This window comes from Oncorhynchus keta, chromosome 1, assembly GCF_023373465.1.
Source record: "Oncorhynchus keta strain PuntledgeMale-10-30-2019 chromosome 1, Oket_V2, whole genome shotgun sequence".
Taxonomy (NCBI): Eukaryota; Metazoa; Chordata; class Actinopteri; order Salmoniformes; family Salmonidae; genus Oncorhynchus; species Oncorhynchus keta.
In genome coordinates this window covers 67,792,558-67,809,932 of record NC_068421.1, presented here as the reverse complement: position 1 = coordinate 67,809,932, position 17,375 = coordinate 67,792,558, and the positions used below count along the sequence as shown (strand labels likewise).

Below are 17,375 nucleotides of genomic sequence, written 5' to 3'. Positions count from 1 at the left end.
CAACCTCAAACCATAATATAGAAAATAGCTAATAACATTATCTATGTTAGTTATTTAAAAAATATATGTTTTATTGCATGAACATTTGGTTTCGATAGGATTTTGCAGCTTGTAAGTGTTCAACTGTATAGATATTATGAAGATGAGCCATTGCAATAAACCACGCGGTCAAGCTACCCGACTCCCGGAATTGAATGATCAAGCTAGCCGCGCCTGAATCTGTGCGCCTGCTACTCCATGAATGGCGAAATGGACACATCAAATAGGCTAGACTAGTCGAGTTGACAATCTTTGTGGATTATTGAAGACCAAGGCCCATACTACCGTTATACTGAGTATAAAGCATTGTCAATATGGCATTCCAATGACACCAAAACGTCATTCAAATATATCCTCCAGATCCAATGAGTTCCGTCTGATATCAGATCGGTAAATGTAGTGTAGTGGCGCATACCAATTCGGACGCGGATAGCTTGACCGTGGCTTTCCGAGAGTCGCATAGCTTGAATGCAGTACATGGACTGTACCAACAAGAGAAGAATACACTCACAAACATGTTTTTCAAAGACCCGCCTTTTCCTAAATGTTTTACATATATTGTTACTATTGTCTCGGGGTTTGATTATGATAGGCTTTAGTCTACTAAAATGTAGCCATTTATTTTTTCGCATAGTGTATATCCCCCACACCTCTCTGCTCGTGACACTGAAAACTCACCCCTCCTCTTCTCTGGTGAAAGCAAGGTAGGCTGCTGGATTCTCAGCTGGTTCGAAGTTGGCCAGTATGCAATGATGGCGTTACATGTCAACAATAGAGATGCTTATTATCAGAGTGCCGATTATTACAGAAATTCGCAGCCTTTGAACTATGGGGATACCAGCTATTATTTTTCCCGATTACCAGGTAAGAAAAGGGTCTCATTCATTGCTGTCAGCGACCGTGACACTGCGAATTGATGGATGCATATTTGCAGCCTTCAGCTACAGTGCAACAACCAGTGCTGATTGAATGGGGTTTATCCAACCGGCATCTTGGTATTATAGGTTGTAGTAGGCTAAACAGATATAAATACATTTAGTTGAGGTAGAGCCTACTCGTTGATTTGAAGAGATTCGACCAACAACAGCCATGTTGAAATGACATCTGAAACTAGGTTAGGTTTCCGATCAATTCAACCCCAAAGATATGCGAACCTAAGTTAGTTGATTTGTTATATCCACAGCACCCTCTGTGCTTCTTCCAGTGAAGGTGTGATGCGGTGGACATGTGTTTCATGTAAAACCAACCAAAGTGATAATGGTCAGATCAGTGGGTGTACATTATGGTCTGCTTGTTTAGAGGGATGAACATGGTCTTTGACTGTCTCTGTTCCCAGATCTTGAAATTGAATTCTGTCAACTCTTGTCATTGCACAAGCTCCTTGACACAACATGCTGTGTGTACGTTATTCACATGATGATGATTCGATTAGTTTATTAATCAAATTCACAGGGTCACAGATGTAATTGCAGGGTACAGTGGAATTCTTAAGCTCCGAGCTCCAACAGTGCAGGTCATAAATGAAACAATAATATAATAATAATTTTAATTTAACCTTTATTTAACCAGGCAAGTCAGTTAAGAACAAATTCTTATTTTCAATGATGGCCTAGGAACAGTGGGTTAACTGCCTGTTCAGGGGCAGAACGACAGATTTTGTCAGCTCAGGGGTTTGAACTTGCAACCTTCCGGTTTCTAGTCCAACTCTCTAACCACTAGGCTACCATAATAATGTATATACATATTTACAACTGTAACAATGACAAATGTCCATTGGGGGTTGGGGCAGGGTGAATGTCTGTTTGGGAAGTGGGGAGTGATGAAAGCGGGGAGAACAGGCCCTGGCTCGGATGGCTGAGGTCCTTGATGATCTTCTTGGCCTTCCTGTGACACTTGGTGTTGTAGGTACAATTCTCTGTTGAGCCTTGCAGTCAACGGCGGTGGAGTTGCCATACCAGGCTGTGATGCAGCCTGACCGTATGCTCTCGATGGTGCTCCTGTAGAACACTGTGTGGGCCCTCTGGGACAGGCCAAATTTCTTCAGCCTCCTGAAGTTGAAGAGTCACTTTTGTGCCTTCTTTACCACAGTTTCTGTGTGGTTTGACCATTTCAGCTCCTCTGAGATGTGTACACCGGGAAAATTGACGCGGTTGACCACCCTGTTGATGAGGATAGGGGTGTGCCCAAGTCCACAATCAGCTCCTTTGTTTTGCTTATATTGGTGGAGAGGTTGTTTACCTGGCACCACACCGTCAGAGGGCCTAACTCCTCTCTGTAGGCCGTCTCATCATTGTTGGTAATCAGGCCTACTACTGTCATGTCGTCAGCGAACTTGATGATGGTGTTGATGATGCTGATAATAATTATTATGAATAACAGCTTGGGTCTGGACTTGAGTTAACCTTGTTATCCAGCAATGTTGTCTTAAGTAATTAAGCCAGGTATAGATTGCATACTCTGTCTGTTGTAATGAGATACAATGGCATTGTCCACTGAAATAGGTTGACAGATCTGAGTCTGGTAGGTTTACATCCTTGGTGATGTTATAAATGTTTGATAAGCAGCCTCATTGTGTGCTTTACCCTGATTTGCTGTAGCTTTATTGGTAAAAATATATATTGATAGATTGATAATTTAGCGTTGTTTATTGATACACACTAATTTTAGCCTGTTACCAGAGTCCCCAATTGCTTTCAGCCCATATGCCTCTCTATTTATGTGTATGAATACTTGGGAACAGATTCCCTAAATTAAAATCACTTTGAGCTCATTTCCTGGTGATCGTACAGTCTTTTATGTCCAAGAACAAGTATGTAAGGTATATATATATTTTCTCAGAAAGCTTGGCAGGCCAAATAAAATAAATTTGCCCTGTGGGCTGCCTATAGGGGAACTCTGCGTATAGTCTAATTATCAACCATCCCTCTCTTGAACTGGCAATAATGAGTCCTTTCAGATGGCTAGCTGTCAATAGCCTAACTGCTTTGTTGCCATTTCTAACTAGGCTAACTAATGGGTAAATATTTAAGCCTCAATTCATCTGTTTTATCTGCATGACTGAGTGTTAGTAAAATACCATAAATCTCAGGGTTTTTCAACAGATTTCAATGCTAAAACCAAGTCTCCATCGTGTGTCCCTGCAAGGCATTGAACATAAGAGTTAAACAGGAAGTCTTTATGAGGTCCCTTCAAGCTTTCTCCCTTCAAAGACTAGTCATGCACATCATTCCAGTGCATGGGGCATATACTCTTCGCTCCATAATTGATGTGGCAGAGGACCACAGTGTAAAAGGCATGAAATAACTATACGTTTGTGAAGGGCTATTCAACCTTTGAAGGTTTTTGGTTCTTTCTTTCTTCTGCACACATACCAAATGAAAGAATTAGAACCCTCCACTTTAAGACCCAAGAAGACCTTTCCTTAAAATACTTTTCTCCAACTCAGAGACCCAAGCCCATCCCTCTTGATACATGGCCAATGACTACTCATTAATATCCCCAGGACTTACATTTTATGTGAAATCCCAGGGTTAAGCCTCGGGAGGAGTGTTATGTACCCAGGATGAGAAAAGAGGACTTCGACTCTGACCTTGGGCTATGACAATGTAGGTTCCTGGGACTATTTTTGGGATTAGGCTATATTCTCCAGTGAACATGTGATTCAGGTTTGTCTCCTCATTACTCCGCAAGGGGAAATAATAGCAGTTATACAGCATACTGCGTTTTAAGGCTAAGCAGATTAGTGTTTTTTTTCTACTTCATTGCAATACCCAGAAAAAATATTTAGAAAGTGAGACATTTTCTTGAATCCTTATATTCACACTCATATTGAAGTATTATTAGGTGTTAAGGATACATTATGACATTTATCAGAATAACATTGATATACACGTTGTCGACCTACAATTGCCGGAGCATCCTTTGGTTTGTTGTTATCGGAAAGTTCCATTTTAAGCATGCCATTCACTTGGTGTCACTGCATGGCTGCTGGTGCATGGCTGCTGGAATCCAAAACATCCTACACTGTTATTTTAGGTCTATGAATCACTGTTGTTGGGTCTCCAATCGGAGTTGATACAGTGGAAACATCAGACATGAGTGCAGCTGCTGACCCAACCCCCTCCGTTATATGCAGAAAACATTTGGCCACACATGAGTGCCTGAAATGTACCCGGTCAAGTAGGCAATGGTCTGTTTGAATCAGCGGCATATCAAGAAATGCTTGAGGAACTTATTGTCGCAAGGAGCAGAGCTGTGAAACCCACTATTGTTTTATTTGTTAGTGTCTGTTTCCCCAGGGAGAAATTAACACAGTTGATTACTATAGTTATTGCATCCTCCAAATGTTATATAACCATTACATGCCTATCCTAAATTTTAAAGTATATGATTGATTCTAATGCTTTGCAATCATTGCATTGGCCCTCAGGACCAGAGTCTATGCTGAAGCCTTCACTGAGCCTATTTGGCCAGCAGCAGCCACTGTTCCAGCCAATGCCTCCTACACATACCCTTGGACCCCCTCCACAGACCCTCGGACCCCCTCCACAGACCCTCGGACCCCCTCCACAGACCCTCGGACCCCCTCCACAGACCCTTGGACCCCCTCCACAGACCCTCGGACCCCCTCCACCAGTAGTAGTGACCCCAGATCCCCACCGTTTCCCCCTCTCCAGTCCTCTGTCTGCCAAACCTCCCACTCACCTCCAGCTGGTGCAGGGGCCCCCTTGCCCTGTCCCACCCCCCACTGCCCAGGTGACCCTCAACAGCAGGCCCCAGGAGAAAGATGCTCAGATCGGGGCCACAGACCAGGACGCTACCTTGGAGGAGCTGTGTAAGCCTCTGTACTGCAAACTGTGCAACGTCACCCTCAACTCTGCTCAGCAGGCACAGGCCCACTACCAGGTGAGCTGGTTTACTGGACATGTAGCTTGTACCGTAATCTCATCCACCAGCAGGCTGTCGCTGTCTATATGCAGTAGTTTACTTGTAGGCATACCCCAACACATACAGTTGAAGTCAGAAGTTTACATACACTTAGGTTGGATTCATTAAAAAAAATACTCCACAAATGTCTTAATAAGAAACTATAGTTTTGATAAGTCTGTTAGGAAATCTACTTTGTGCATGACACAAGTAATTTTTCCAACAATTGTTTACAGACATATTATTTCACTAATAATTCACTATACCACAATTCCAGTGGGTCAGAAGTATACATACATTAAGTTGACTGTGACTTTAAACAGCTTGGAAAATTCCCGTAAATGATGTTATGGCTTTAGAAGCTTCTGATCATCATTTGAGTCAATTGGAGGTGTACCTGTGGATGTATTTCAAGGCCTACCTTCAAACTCAGTGCCTCTTTGCTTGACATTATGGGAAAATCAAAAGAAATCAGCCAAGACCTCAGAAAAAAATTGTAGACCTCCACAAGTCTGGTTCATCCTTGGGAGCAATTACCAAAAGCCTGAAGGTACCATGCTCATCTGTACAAACAATAGTACGCAAGTATAAACACCATGGGACCATGCAGCCGTCATACCGCTCAGGAAGGAGACGTGTTCTGTCTCCTAGAGATGAACGTACTTCGGTGAGCAAAGTGCAAATCAATCCCAGAACAACAGCAAAGGACCTTGTGAAGATGCTGGAGGAAACAGGTGCAAAAGTCTATATCCACAGTAAAAACTAGTCCAAGATCAATATAACCTGAAAGGTGACTCAGCAAGGAAGAAGCCACTGCTACAAAACCACCAAAAAAAAGCCAGACTTCAGTTTGCAACTGCTCATGGGGACAAAGATCGTACTTGTTGGAGAATTGTCCTCTGGTCTGATGAAACAAAAATATAACTGTTTGGCCATAATGACCATCATTATGTTTGGAGGAAAAAGGGTGATGCTTGCAAGCCGAAGAACACCATCACAACTGTGAAGCACGGGGGTGTCAGAATCATGTTGTGGGGGTGTTTTGCTGCAGGAGGGACTGGTGCACTTCACATAATGGATGGCTTCATGAGGAAGGAAAAGTATGTGGATATATTGAAGCAACATCTCAAGACTTCTGTCAGGAAGTTAAAGCTTGGTTGCAAATGGATCTTTCAAGTGGATAATGACCCCAAGCATGCTTCCAAAGTTGTGGCAAAATGGCTTAAGGACAACAAAGTCAAGGTATTGGAGTGGCCATCACAAAGCCCTGACCTCAACTCCATAGAAAATGTGTAGGCAGATCTGAAAAAGTGTGTGCGAGCAAGGAGGCCTACAAACCTGACTCAGTTACACCAGCTCTGTCAGGAGGAATGGGCCAAAATTCACCCAACTTATTATGGGAAGCTGTTGGAACGCTACCCAAAACGTTTTTGACCCAAGTTAAACAATTAAACTTCTGACCCACTGGGAATGTGATGAAAGAAACAAAAGCTGAAATAAATCAATCTCTGTACTATTATTCTGACATTTCACATTCTTAAAATAAAGTGGTGATCCTAACTGACCTAAGACAGGGAATTTTTACGAGGATTAAATGTCAGGAATTGTGAAAAACAGTTTAAATGTATTTGGCTAAGGTGTATGTAAACTTCCGACTTCAACTGTATGTTTTGATGGCAGCAAATGCTTCTCATCATGCATCAACTACATTGTGTCAAACATGAAATGTCAATGTTTGTTTATTTGGCATATCAGCCAAAACTGATATCCCCTAATGAATGTAAGTGTAAATGTAAAACCCTAAAAGTTGTGCTCACTGATGATGATGGTGATGATGCTCATAATTCGCAATATGACGCTATGGTGATGACAGTGCAATGAGTGGACTGAGCTGTGGGATTGAATCATCCGTTGTCTCTTTTCCAGGGAAAAAACCACAGTAAGAAGCTGAGAAATTTCTATGCAGGCAGCCAGCAGCCACCTGCCATCAGGATTCCGGAGGTAATAGAGCCACTTTCCCAGCAGCTCCTCATGACTCCACCAACTGACAGTGCAACTCCCAAACAGGTAAAGCTTGGCGTTGGCACGCAATGAATGTGTTATTGTTCAGGAAACTATAATACTGTATGAACAAGTCCAAGTTCTGTGAATTTTCAGCACATTCACGGTTTGGATCTCTGTTGTTGATCTGGAGAACTGCAATCAAATAGAATCGGCTCATAAGAAACAACATGATGGTTTGTAGAAAACTGTCAGCACTGTATGTTTTAACTCTTTTGATACTGTATGTAGCTTTGAACTGCCTGGAGTATCATTTAGGCTGGTGAAAAGAAGAGCCCTTTTTTAAAAACTCACTCTTTCTTTCTTTGTTCAGCCGGTGTCATTCATGGGTGCCAGCAGGGTGATCTTAGCCACGGAGAACGACTACTGCAAGCTGTGTGATGCCTCGTTCAGTTCCCCTGCCGTGGCTCAGGCACACTACCAGGGCAAGAACCATGCCAAGAGACTGCGGCTGGCTGAGGCCCAGCAAAGCAGTAGCATCCTGTGAGTCTGTGGTGTCACTACTGGTTCCCCACCCAACAGCAGGAAGACAAACAACAGATGCAACATGCGCAAGGCTAATAAAACCATACTCAAACGTAGAAATCCTGCCCCTTCAGCCCTGTTATATGAAATTTAATCCAGATACAGTTGAAGTCGGAAATTTACGTACACTTTAGCCAAATATATTTAAACTCAGTTATTCACAATTCCTGACGTTTAATCCTTGTAAAAATTCCCTGTTTTAGGTCAGTTAGCATCACCACTTTATTTCCAGAATGTGAAATGTCAGAATCATAGTAGAGAGAATGATTTGTTTCAGCTTTTGTTTATTTCATCACATTCCCAGTCGGTCAGAAGTTTACATACACTCAATTAGTATTTGGTAGCATTGCCTTTAATTGTTTAACTTGGGTCAAAAACATTTTGGGTAGCGTTCCAACAGCTTCCGATAATAAGTTGGGTGAATTTTGGCCCATTCCTCCTGACAGAGCTGGTGTAACTGAGTCAGGTTTGTAGGCCTCCTTGCTCCCACACGCTTTTTCAGATCTGCCTACACATTTTCTACAGGATTGAGGTCAGGGTTTTGTGATGGCCACTCCAATACCTTGACTTTGTTGTCCTTCAACCATTTTGCCACAACTTTGGAAGTATGCTTGGGGTCATTGTCCATTTGGAAGACCCATTTGCGACCAAGCTTTAACTTCCTGACTGATGTCTTGAGATGTTGCTTCAATATATCCACATAATTTTCCTGCCTCATGATGCCATCTATTTTGTGAAGTGCACCAATCCCTCCTGCAGCAAAGCATCCCCACAACATGATGCTGCCACCCCAGTGCGTCACGATTGGGATGGTGTTCTTTGGCTTGCAAGCGTCCCCCTTTTCCTCCAAACATAACAATGGTCATTATGGCCTAACAGTTCTATTTTTGTTTCATCAAACCAGAGGACATTTCTCCAAAAAGTAAGATCTTTGTCCCCATGTGCAGTTGCAAACCGAAGTCTGGCTTTTTTATGTCGGTTTTGGAGCAGTGGCTTCTTCCTTGCTGAGCAGCCTTTCAGGTTATGTCGATATAGGACTTGTTTTACTGTGGATATAGATACTTTTGTACCTGTTTCCTCCAGCATCATCACAAGGTCCTTTGCTGTTGTTCTGGAATTGATTTGCATTGAAGCACGTTCATCTCTAGGAGACAGAACGCATCTCCTTCCTGAGCAGTATGAAGACTGCGTGGTCCCATGGTGTTTATACTTGCGTACTATTGTTTGTACAGATGAACGTGGTACCTTCAGGCGTTTGGAAGTTTCTCCCAAGGATGAACCAGACCTGTGAAGGTCTACAATTTTTTTTCTGAGGTCTTGGCTGATTTCTTTTGATTTTCCCATGATGTCAAGCAAAGAGGCACTGAGTTTGAAGGTAGGCCTTGACATACATCCATAGGTACACCTCCAATTGGCTCAAACTATGTCAATTAGCCTATCAGAAGCTTCTAAACCCATGACATAATTTTCTGGAATTTTCCAAGCTGTTTAAAGGCACAGTCAACAATGTATGCACCCTTCTGACCCACTGGAATTGTGATACAGTGAATTACAAGTGAAATAATCTGTCTGTAAACAATTTTTGGAGAAATTACTTGTCATGCACAAAGTTGATGTCCTAACTGACTTGCCAAAACTATACTTTGTTAACAAGACATTTGTGGAGTGGTTGAAAAACAAGTTAATGGCTCCAACCTAAGTGTATGTAAACTTCTGACTTCAACTGTATGTTTAATGTTTCCGTTTAAAGAGAAAATGCCATAGCATGTGATAGATGCATTCCATTATTTTGTTCATCATAGTAACTATTATTGTTAGGTTGGCCGTTTGATTTATAAACTAACTATGGGAGACTTTGCTCTCAGTAACGTGATCCATCACTTTTTCAGAGAGTCGACTGAGTGTGTCCAGAGGCGTCCGAGGAAAGAGGGGAGCGAGTACAGGTTTATCAAGAACCGTAGGACCCCACAGGTGCCTATTGCCGTGCCAGGTACAGCACACTGAAACAAAGACATATCGGTAATAAAGTTTGACCAAACAGCAAATTACTTTACAGGGGAAAACTTTTTGTAAATCCACAATTTTGTTGTAAAGATCAGATGTAAGTAAAGTAAGTAAGGCTTGACCGAGCCAGAACGGCTCATAAAGATCAGATGATTCAGGGATATTCCTAGTCTTGAGAATGTATACTTTACTGTATGTTTGAGAGCAGAGGTGGTTGCCCATTTCCTATTTATTGATTCCAATGAAGCTTTTGACAGCTGGTGGAGGCTATTGTTTTCTTCTCCACGGTCGTAGCAGCAGTGAACAGCCGCCTCTCATCACCACGTTTGAAGGGGAAATGCTCTGTAAGAAAGTTAAGGGGTTGGCTGAGGCTGGTCAGTCAGTGTGAACTCACTAAGCACAGGCCCGGCACCAGGGCTTTGGATATGTAAACCGATACAGCAACCCACGTCAGCTTTGCTGCCCCACAGACGTCACACAGCCTGCTCAGGTGGCGAGAGTCCATTAGACAGACCCCTCACTGTCTATTGTCCAGCCCAGTATCCTCTTCCGATCCCCCACTCCACATACCTTCCACCATGGCCTGCTCCCTCTGGATGAATCATAGGACACAACTGCACCCCCTCTCCTCCATTCCCTTGCCTCCCCTCAGGGCTCAGAGACTTTGCTGATTTAAATGTCCTTTATGGACAATTCCAGAAATAGAGTTGTTTAAAACTCTCAGAGACAAACTACATTTTCTCTATCGGAGTTACTCTGCAAAGGCCTGTGATGGTTCCCTCCAGACATACACGCAGATACAGCAGAGAATGTATTCTCTATCCAACATGCATCCCTTCTCCTAAGAGAGCACCACAGTGGAGGTGTCATAATACCCCAAAAACCTAGTGGTCAAACAGGGAATAAGTTCCAATCGTTTTTTCCACCATTAATTTTTCCAATAGGGGATTTTAGAAACACTTCAAATAAGGAATGTATTTTCTGTAGGCTTAACCTGGCATGATGTTTTGATAACCATGTAAATCTCTCTCAGACAAGGTGACTTTTATCAGTATATTTGGCTGTTTACTCTCAGATTCAAAATGGCTAATTAGCATCAAATTAGACATGCAAAACTACAAATCCCTGAAAGCTCCTGCACGTCATCTCCAGCTGAATACTTTGCTAACAGGTATTGTGTCAATTTAAAACTTGCACAAGACAGTTTACAGAATTGTCCATTAAAGAAATGTAGCCTATTTATTCATTACTACATTTAACTAACATTTAGATAGTTAATCCAAAGATTCTTACCTTTGCCTCGATTCTGTATTCTCGTCCACATCATCATGGCATTTGTAGTTCTTTATGATAGCCATCTTAGCAGCTAATTATAATTTCATTTTTGGGGGGTAATACAGGCAAATATTGATAAAAGTCACCTTGTCCTAGAGAGATTTACACGGTTATCCAAATGTCACGCCAGCGTAAGCCTACACAAAGTACAGCCCTTATTATAAGTGTTTCTAAAATGAGAAAAATGAATGGTGGAAAACGATTGGAACCATTTCCTTGTTTGACCGTTAGATTTTATGGGTGTTATGACTCATACTGTGGTACTCTATGAGGGACACATTTGTATTTCTTCTTGTAACATTCATATGACCATGGCAGTGGAAAGCTTCTCCTATTTATGCACAGCCAGCGTTCCATCCCCTGTAGCACCTGGCATCCTTCTGCCACTCCCATCTTCTGGAATTGTGTTCACTGGTGAGCAGCAGCTCACTCACTCTCCATCATTTTAATGAGGAGATCACTCCTTTAATGAGCTCACTCCTCTGATGGTGTGTATGTCTTGGTGTGTGTCCCAGGCCCCTACTACAACCCACGGCCCAGGCAGAGGATCCCCAGGGACCTGGCCATGTGTGTGACGCCCAGCGGCCAGTTCTACTGCTCCATGTGCAATTCTGGGGCCAGCGAGGAGGCCGACTTCCGCCTTCACCTGGAGAGCAAACAGCACAAGAGCAAGGTGTCGGAGCAGCGCTACCGCAGCGAGATGGAGAATCTGGGCTACACTTAGGAGGGCAGTGCCGCAGCACAGGGGAGGAGAGGGGATGGAGGGGGAGGGAGGGGGAGACAACGACTATCTTCATCATGCACTGTACGCTAGAGGCCAGTAGAATGGGTAGAGACTATGTTCTGCAGCAAACTAAAATGTGTGGAAGAGGAGGGTACATTTATGTAATTTATATACATAAAACACTCTTCCACTCTTTTCCTTAATGTGTATAAGTTATTGATCTTCTGTTCCTGTTTTAGTTTGTTAATGTAGTGTACATATTTGAATGACATTTCTAGAAATCTTTTAAGGTGTGCACAGAATGTCCACCTGCTGGTACACTTGTGGATGTTTCACTCTTGCTGGATTCTGTTTGCCTGTACTGACCCAAGCCTGTGTGTGATTACCATGCATTTTGCATCTCAGATGAAACCAGGGATTTGTCCATATTTCACGCTGAATTTGACCCATAGTAGGCCTACATGAAGAACCCACCATGCTGTGGGGTATATTGGTGAAGATTTGATCTCACAATCGGTTTTCTTTCCCCCGGTTTAAACCTTGTTATGACTAGGGCCAGGGACAATACCAGTATTGCGATACTTGTTAATAGCTTGGCAAGGAAACAAAAAATGAAGTGGGTTAAACTTCTTTAGGAAAACAACCCTAATGTTGGAAACAAACATCATTATGTTGTCAACCAGAGTCACATTTATTTATTTCCAAGCTATAGCACATATTTTATTTACGGCAGGTTTTTAAATGACCAAAGAGTTTGGTCTGCTTTGTGTTTTCATGTTTGCCACTAAAAAAATATTGCTATACTGGTATTGTCACAGCCCTAGTTATTACCTGAGTTTCAGTAGCTGGACATCTCTACACTACAGTATATGGACATCCCTTCAAATTAGTGGATTCTGCTATTTCAGCCACACCCATTGCTGACAGGTGTATAAAATCAAGCACACTGCAATCTCCATAGAAAAACATTGACAGTAGAATGCCCTTACTGAAGAACTCAGTGACTTCATAGGATGCCACCTTTCCAACAAGTCAGTTCGTCAAGTTTCTGCCCTGCTTGAGCTGCCCCGGTCATCTGCAAGTGCTGTTATTGTGAAGTGGAAACGTCTAGGAGCCACAAAAACTCAACCGTGAAGTGGTAGGTCACACAAGCTCACAGAACGGTACCGGAAAGTGCTGAGGCGCGTAGCTCGTAAAATCGTCTGTCCTTGGTTGCAACACACGATGAAGTTTCAAACTGCAATGTGAGAACAATAACTGTTTGTCGAGAGCTTCATGAAATTGGTTTCCATGGCCGATCACCTGCACACAAGCCTAAGATCATCATGCGCAATGCCAAGTGTCAGCTGGAGTGGTGTAAAGCTCGCCTCCATTGGACTTTGGAGCAGTGAAAACACTTTCTCTGGAGTGATTAATCACGCTTCACCATCTGGCAGTCCGACGGACGAATCTGGGTTTGGCAGATGCCAATGCATGGTGCCAACTGTGAAGTTTGGTGGGAGGAGGAAATATGGTCTGGAGCTGTTTATCATGGTTCAGGCTAGTCCCCTTAGTTCTAGGGAAGGGAAATCTTAACGCTACAGCATAGTATGATGTTAGAGACGATTCTGTGCTTCCAACTTTGTGGCAATAGTTTGGGGAAGGCCCTTTTCTGTTTCAGCATGACAATGCCCCTGTGCACAAAGCAAGGTCCATACAGAAATGGTTTGTCGAGATCAATGTGGAAGAACTTGACTGGCCTCCACAGAGCCCTGACCTCAATTCCATTGAACACCTTTGGGATGAATTGGAACACCGACTGCGAGCCAGGCCTAATCGTCCAACATATTGATGCCCATGATTTTGGAATGAGATGTTCGACGAGCAGGTGTCCACATACTATTGGTCATGTAGTGCATTTGTAGTTGAGGAAAGAAAATGTATATACCAGACTTCTACCAGACCAGGAGGCAGTTTTCCAAAAACATCTTGTTGTCAATAGTTTCTAGAGAACTACAGGGATGTGACTACAGTAGGATCCTATGGTTCAAACAATGAACTTAGCCTTAAGATGCTTTTGGGAAACAGGGTCCAGGTGAATGTACTGTGATTGCGGTGACAATTATTTCCCCCAGCAGGCTTTGCACAAACAAACAATGTATACTTTTTATTTATTTACTAAATCTGACTGACTGTTCTCTTTCCTTATGCATGTTTACATGGGTTTGGTACGATTCCAAGCATCCTGAACATCCCAGTAAACTCAGCCTTTTGTCCTGGTCCCTTATTATTTTTGGATGCTATAAAAGCCAGCTGCTGTAAGCTCCTGACTTCCCTATGGGAGGTCTGCTCTCCGAAAGCAGAGTACCTCAGGAGAATACAGAGCAGGACTATTTTTAATTGGGTGTTCTTAGGGTTATTTCCACAAGGCCTCTATTCTGTCTCATTTAGAGCAAAGGGAGTTTAGGATTTTATACAAGCCCAATTTGTTCAGATGAGAACCACAACCAAAGCTTGAGTTCATATTCCTATATATCTGCCCCTTAAAGGGGCAATCAGCAGTTGCTACATCAATCTTTGGACTTACAAATAATTGTATGTACCCATTGATTCTTGAAGAATATAACTTAGCTTCATGAGCTTAATTTAGCTTTCGTACTCCATCACAATCCAACATATAAGCTTGTTTTACTCCAATGTTTGTAAACAATGTAAATGTTAACAAACACTTTTTAGCCTAAAAACATTGTTGAAACTATCATTTACATCCATGAATTTGAGAGAGATTACATTTTTTTAGCACCATTCCTCAGTGTTTTTACATTTACATTTACATTTAAGTCATTTAGCAGACGCTCTTATCCAGAGCGACTTACAAATTGCCGAAACAGTGGCCCGGAAAACACTTTGTTATTGTTTCAACTGCTGATTGGCACATTAACAAATAAATCGAGGCATTCATCATTGGGTTACACTGGGCCTCTGATGATTTGCTTTTCTGTATCATAAATTCCCTTGTAAACTATTTTAATATAGCCTTTTTTGTTGCTCTTGACCATAGTTTCTTTGTTTTAATTTAAGAAGTGTATTTTTATCATTATTATATATATTTTTTAAATTGTTTATATGATTTATATCGTTTTCTATTTATGAGTGTTTGTTTTTCCAGACAATTAGCTGTATAAAAAAATCTACTGTTATCTAATGTAGTTGAGCTTCATGTGCAACATCACTTTATTTGTACACAAATTATTATGTTATAATATTTCACTGTATAAATTATGTTTGTGAAATTTACATTTGTGCATGATATTATTAGAATATACATATATTTAATTATTCAGAATATCCTACTAGTGGGAGTGTAGGAACTAGGCCAATTTTCCAGAGATAGAGACGGGACCATTATATTGGACACAAAGTACTGAATGGGAATGAGTTACATTAGTATTGCACTTGTTGTTATAGAGGAGATGGTGGAGTTTTATACTGATTTGCTTTGATTCATGTTATTTGTTGAAGTTCTATTGATGCGTCTCGATCTGATTCATACCAAATGTTTACAGAGAGTGGTCTAAAGGGAAGTCAATCACATTTAATGTTGGATCCATCCAGGGCCAGGTCTAGGGGCCCTAAGCGTGATTTGGTTGGGGGCCCCCCTACCTCATGCCTGCACATTTTAGTGGCCCTCCTCTTGAGGGTGGAGAAAATAAGTTTTAAAGTTAATTTCCTGCTATTCTACACATTTTGCCATGGGGTGTAGAGATAATGTTGCAGTTTTAAAGCAAGTTTACTGCAATTCTACTCATTTTGCCATGGGGTGGAGAGAATGTTTAGCTGTTTTAAAGCTAATTTCTTGCAATTCTACACATTTTGCCATGACTTGTGCCATGTTAATATATCTGAGTGATAATGACTAACAAAATCAATGGGGGCCCCTTGGAGTTCAGGGCCCCTGGGCACGTACCCTGCATCCCAGTCGGTATTAGGCCATGATTACTACAAGTTTAGATAGCTGGCTAGACTAACTACCAATCTAAAAACTGTCAGCTAACTAACTACCAATCTAAAAACTGTCAGCTAACATGTCTAATTGAGTGACTGACATAAACAAGAGAAAAATGTCTGATGCACAATCACATTTCTAAATTGCACCTGATTCTACTATTCTTACTCTTCAAATCAAATTTCACATGCGTCGTAAACAACAGTGAAATGCTTACTTACGGGTCCTTTTCCAACAATGCAGAGTAATCTTCCAGTCATCTTAAATCCACTTTTTTCAAATGCTGCTTTAATACATATTCAGTGCCTCTGAACATGACTTTTGTGATGGACTGCAGCCAGGGCTGTGTTTTTCTTGGGAGTTCAAACCAATGTAATTAAATGGGCTGCATTGACCATGTTACACATGAAGTGATCTACTTCATCTGGTTCATCGCTCAATTTAACCACCCAGAGCAAGGAAGCTTTTTCTATTTGGAACGAGCACAGCAGCTGAATTAACCACTTTCATAATGATACCTTTGAAGTCATAATATTATGCTAGTTTACAATGATGTAACATACCACTTAAAATGGGAGTGTGTATCTCCCAAAACTTCAAGGAACTTCCTCAGAGTGTATATTGTGGGTCTGAGTGCAATTCATTAGTCTAATGTGAGTAGTCATATCTCATTCAATGCCCTATTTCTGTTATAGTAAGCGGAGTTGTGTTTGACTGCTGCTACACATCCATCCATACTAGGCTGTGCAGGCTGTGTTGGCTGTGCTAGTAGCTGTAGCTGTGCAGGCTCTGCTCTGTCCTCTGTGGCGTGAGTCAGGAGCCATTCCTTGCTGGGCGTAGTGTAGTGCTGCAGCAGCACATCTGTTTGCCGCTCTATCAGGAAGTGGTGACCCGGCATGGGAACTTACCCCAGGGAGATCCACACAGGCACAACAAACACTCTCCAAATGGAGCTCTGTGTATTCAGGCCATTATGGATATCCTCCTCTCCTCAGCTACGTATGGCTGGCTCTGAGTTTTATCTCTTTATCTGCTGCTCAGAAATATCACCTCTCTAAGATAGATGGTTTTTATAAATGTCAGAGATAGTAAACTATATCTAGGGATAAGGGAATAAAATAAGTGTTAGCTGCAGTGCCTTTCTAATGCCACACAATTTCATATCATGGCTGCCTTGGGCGCAAACATGATTCTTCAGAACAATCAACTTAATTTCCATTGGAGGAAGAATTATCGTTGCTGGTGCAATATGAACAATATGTGATCCTAAGGCACCAATTCATAACATTTGGATTGACTTCCCTTTAGAGAAAATAATTGTATAACGCATTGAATGTATGTATATTTGAAGAATAACAGAATGAAAACAGTTGTTTTAGAAACTATTGGAACACTTATTTTAGTCACTGTACAATATTGGCTAACTATTTAATAAAAAATGTTATACTTGTTATTTGCCCGGATATATTTACTTGAGAGACTTGGTGGGGGATTGGGAGTTGCATTGGAGAGTGCATGTGTGTGAGAGAATGTGTGTATGGGCACATTGTGTGACAGGGTCAGCTGACCAACTTGTGTTCCCTGTTAATATAGTGGTTTACAGAGTGTGCCCTGCAGGCATGATAACCGTTCTAATGTTCAGCAGTGAGAAAAGTAAAGCATCTCTCTGGTGAAATGTTGAACTTGGTTAGAGGCCAAAATATGTGCCTCAAATATCTTGGTTTTTTACCCCCTCTACTGATCAGATAAAGAATGGCAAATATTGTTTTCTGAATG

General features: G+C 41.8%; 1 protein-coding gene across 4 annotated transcripts; it reads left to right on the top strand.

Annotated features, from left to right (window-relative positions):
- The first annotated feature begins 131 nt into the window (after positions 1 to 131).
- On the top strand, positions 132 to 17,052 carry LOC118368094 (zinc finger matrin-type protein 3-like). 4 transcript variants are annotated; one of them, XM_035752292.2, is made up of 6 exons: positions 132 to 743; positions 4,469 to 4,944; positions 6,892 to 7,032; positions 7,340 to 7,509; positions 9,441 to 9,541; positions 11,406 to 17,052. In XM_035752292.2, the coding sequence occupies exons 2-6, from the start codon at positions 4,480 to 4,482 to the stop codon at positions 11,612 to 11,614; spliced, it is 1,086 nt and encodes a 361-aa protein (XP_035608185.2). In that variant the 5' UTR covers positions 132 to 743; positions 4,469 to 4,479; the 3' UTR covers positions 11,615 to 17,052. The 4 variants fall into 4 exon arrangements, with proteins under 4 accessions (XP_035608185.2, XP_052314455.1, XP_052314472.1 ...); XM_052458495.1 differs by lacking the exon at positions 132 to 743 and adding an exon at positions 750 to 903; XM_052458512.1 differs by lacking the exon at positions 132 to 743 and adding an exon at positions 750 to 903 and having other exon boundaries at positions 9,441 to 9,522; positions 11,406 to 11,613.
- The last annotated feature ends 323 nt before the right edge of the window (positions 17,053 to 17,375 follow it).

Coding starts and splice junctions, on each gene's coding strand:
- LOC118368094 (XM_052458495.1), top strand. CDS start 789: ATGATGGCGTTACATGTCAACAATAGAGATGCTTATTATCAGAGTGCC. Junction 4,945..6,891: donor AGGCACAGGCCCACTACCAG/GTGAGCTGGTTT, acceptor TCTCTTTTCCAG/GGAAAAAACCACAGTAAGAA. Junction 7,510..9,440: donor CAGCAAAGCAGTAGCATCCT/GTGAGTCTGTGG, acceptor TCACTTTTTCAG/AGAGTCGACTGAGTGTGTCC.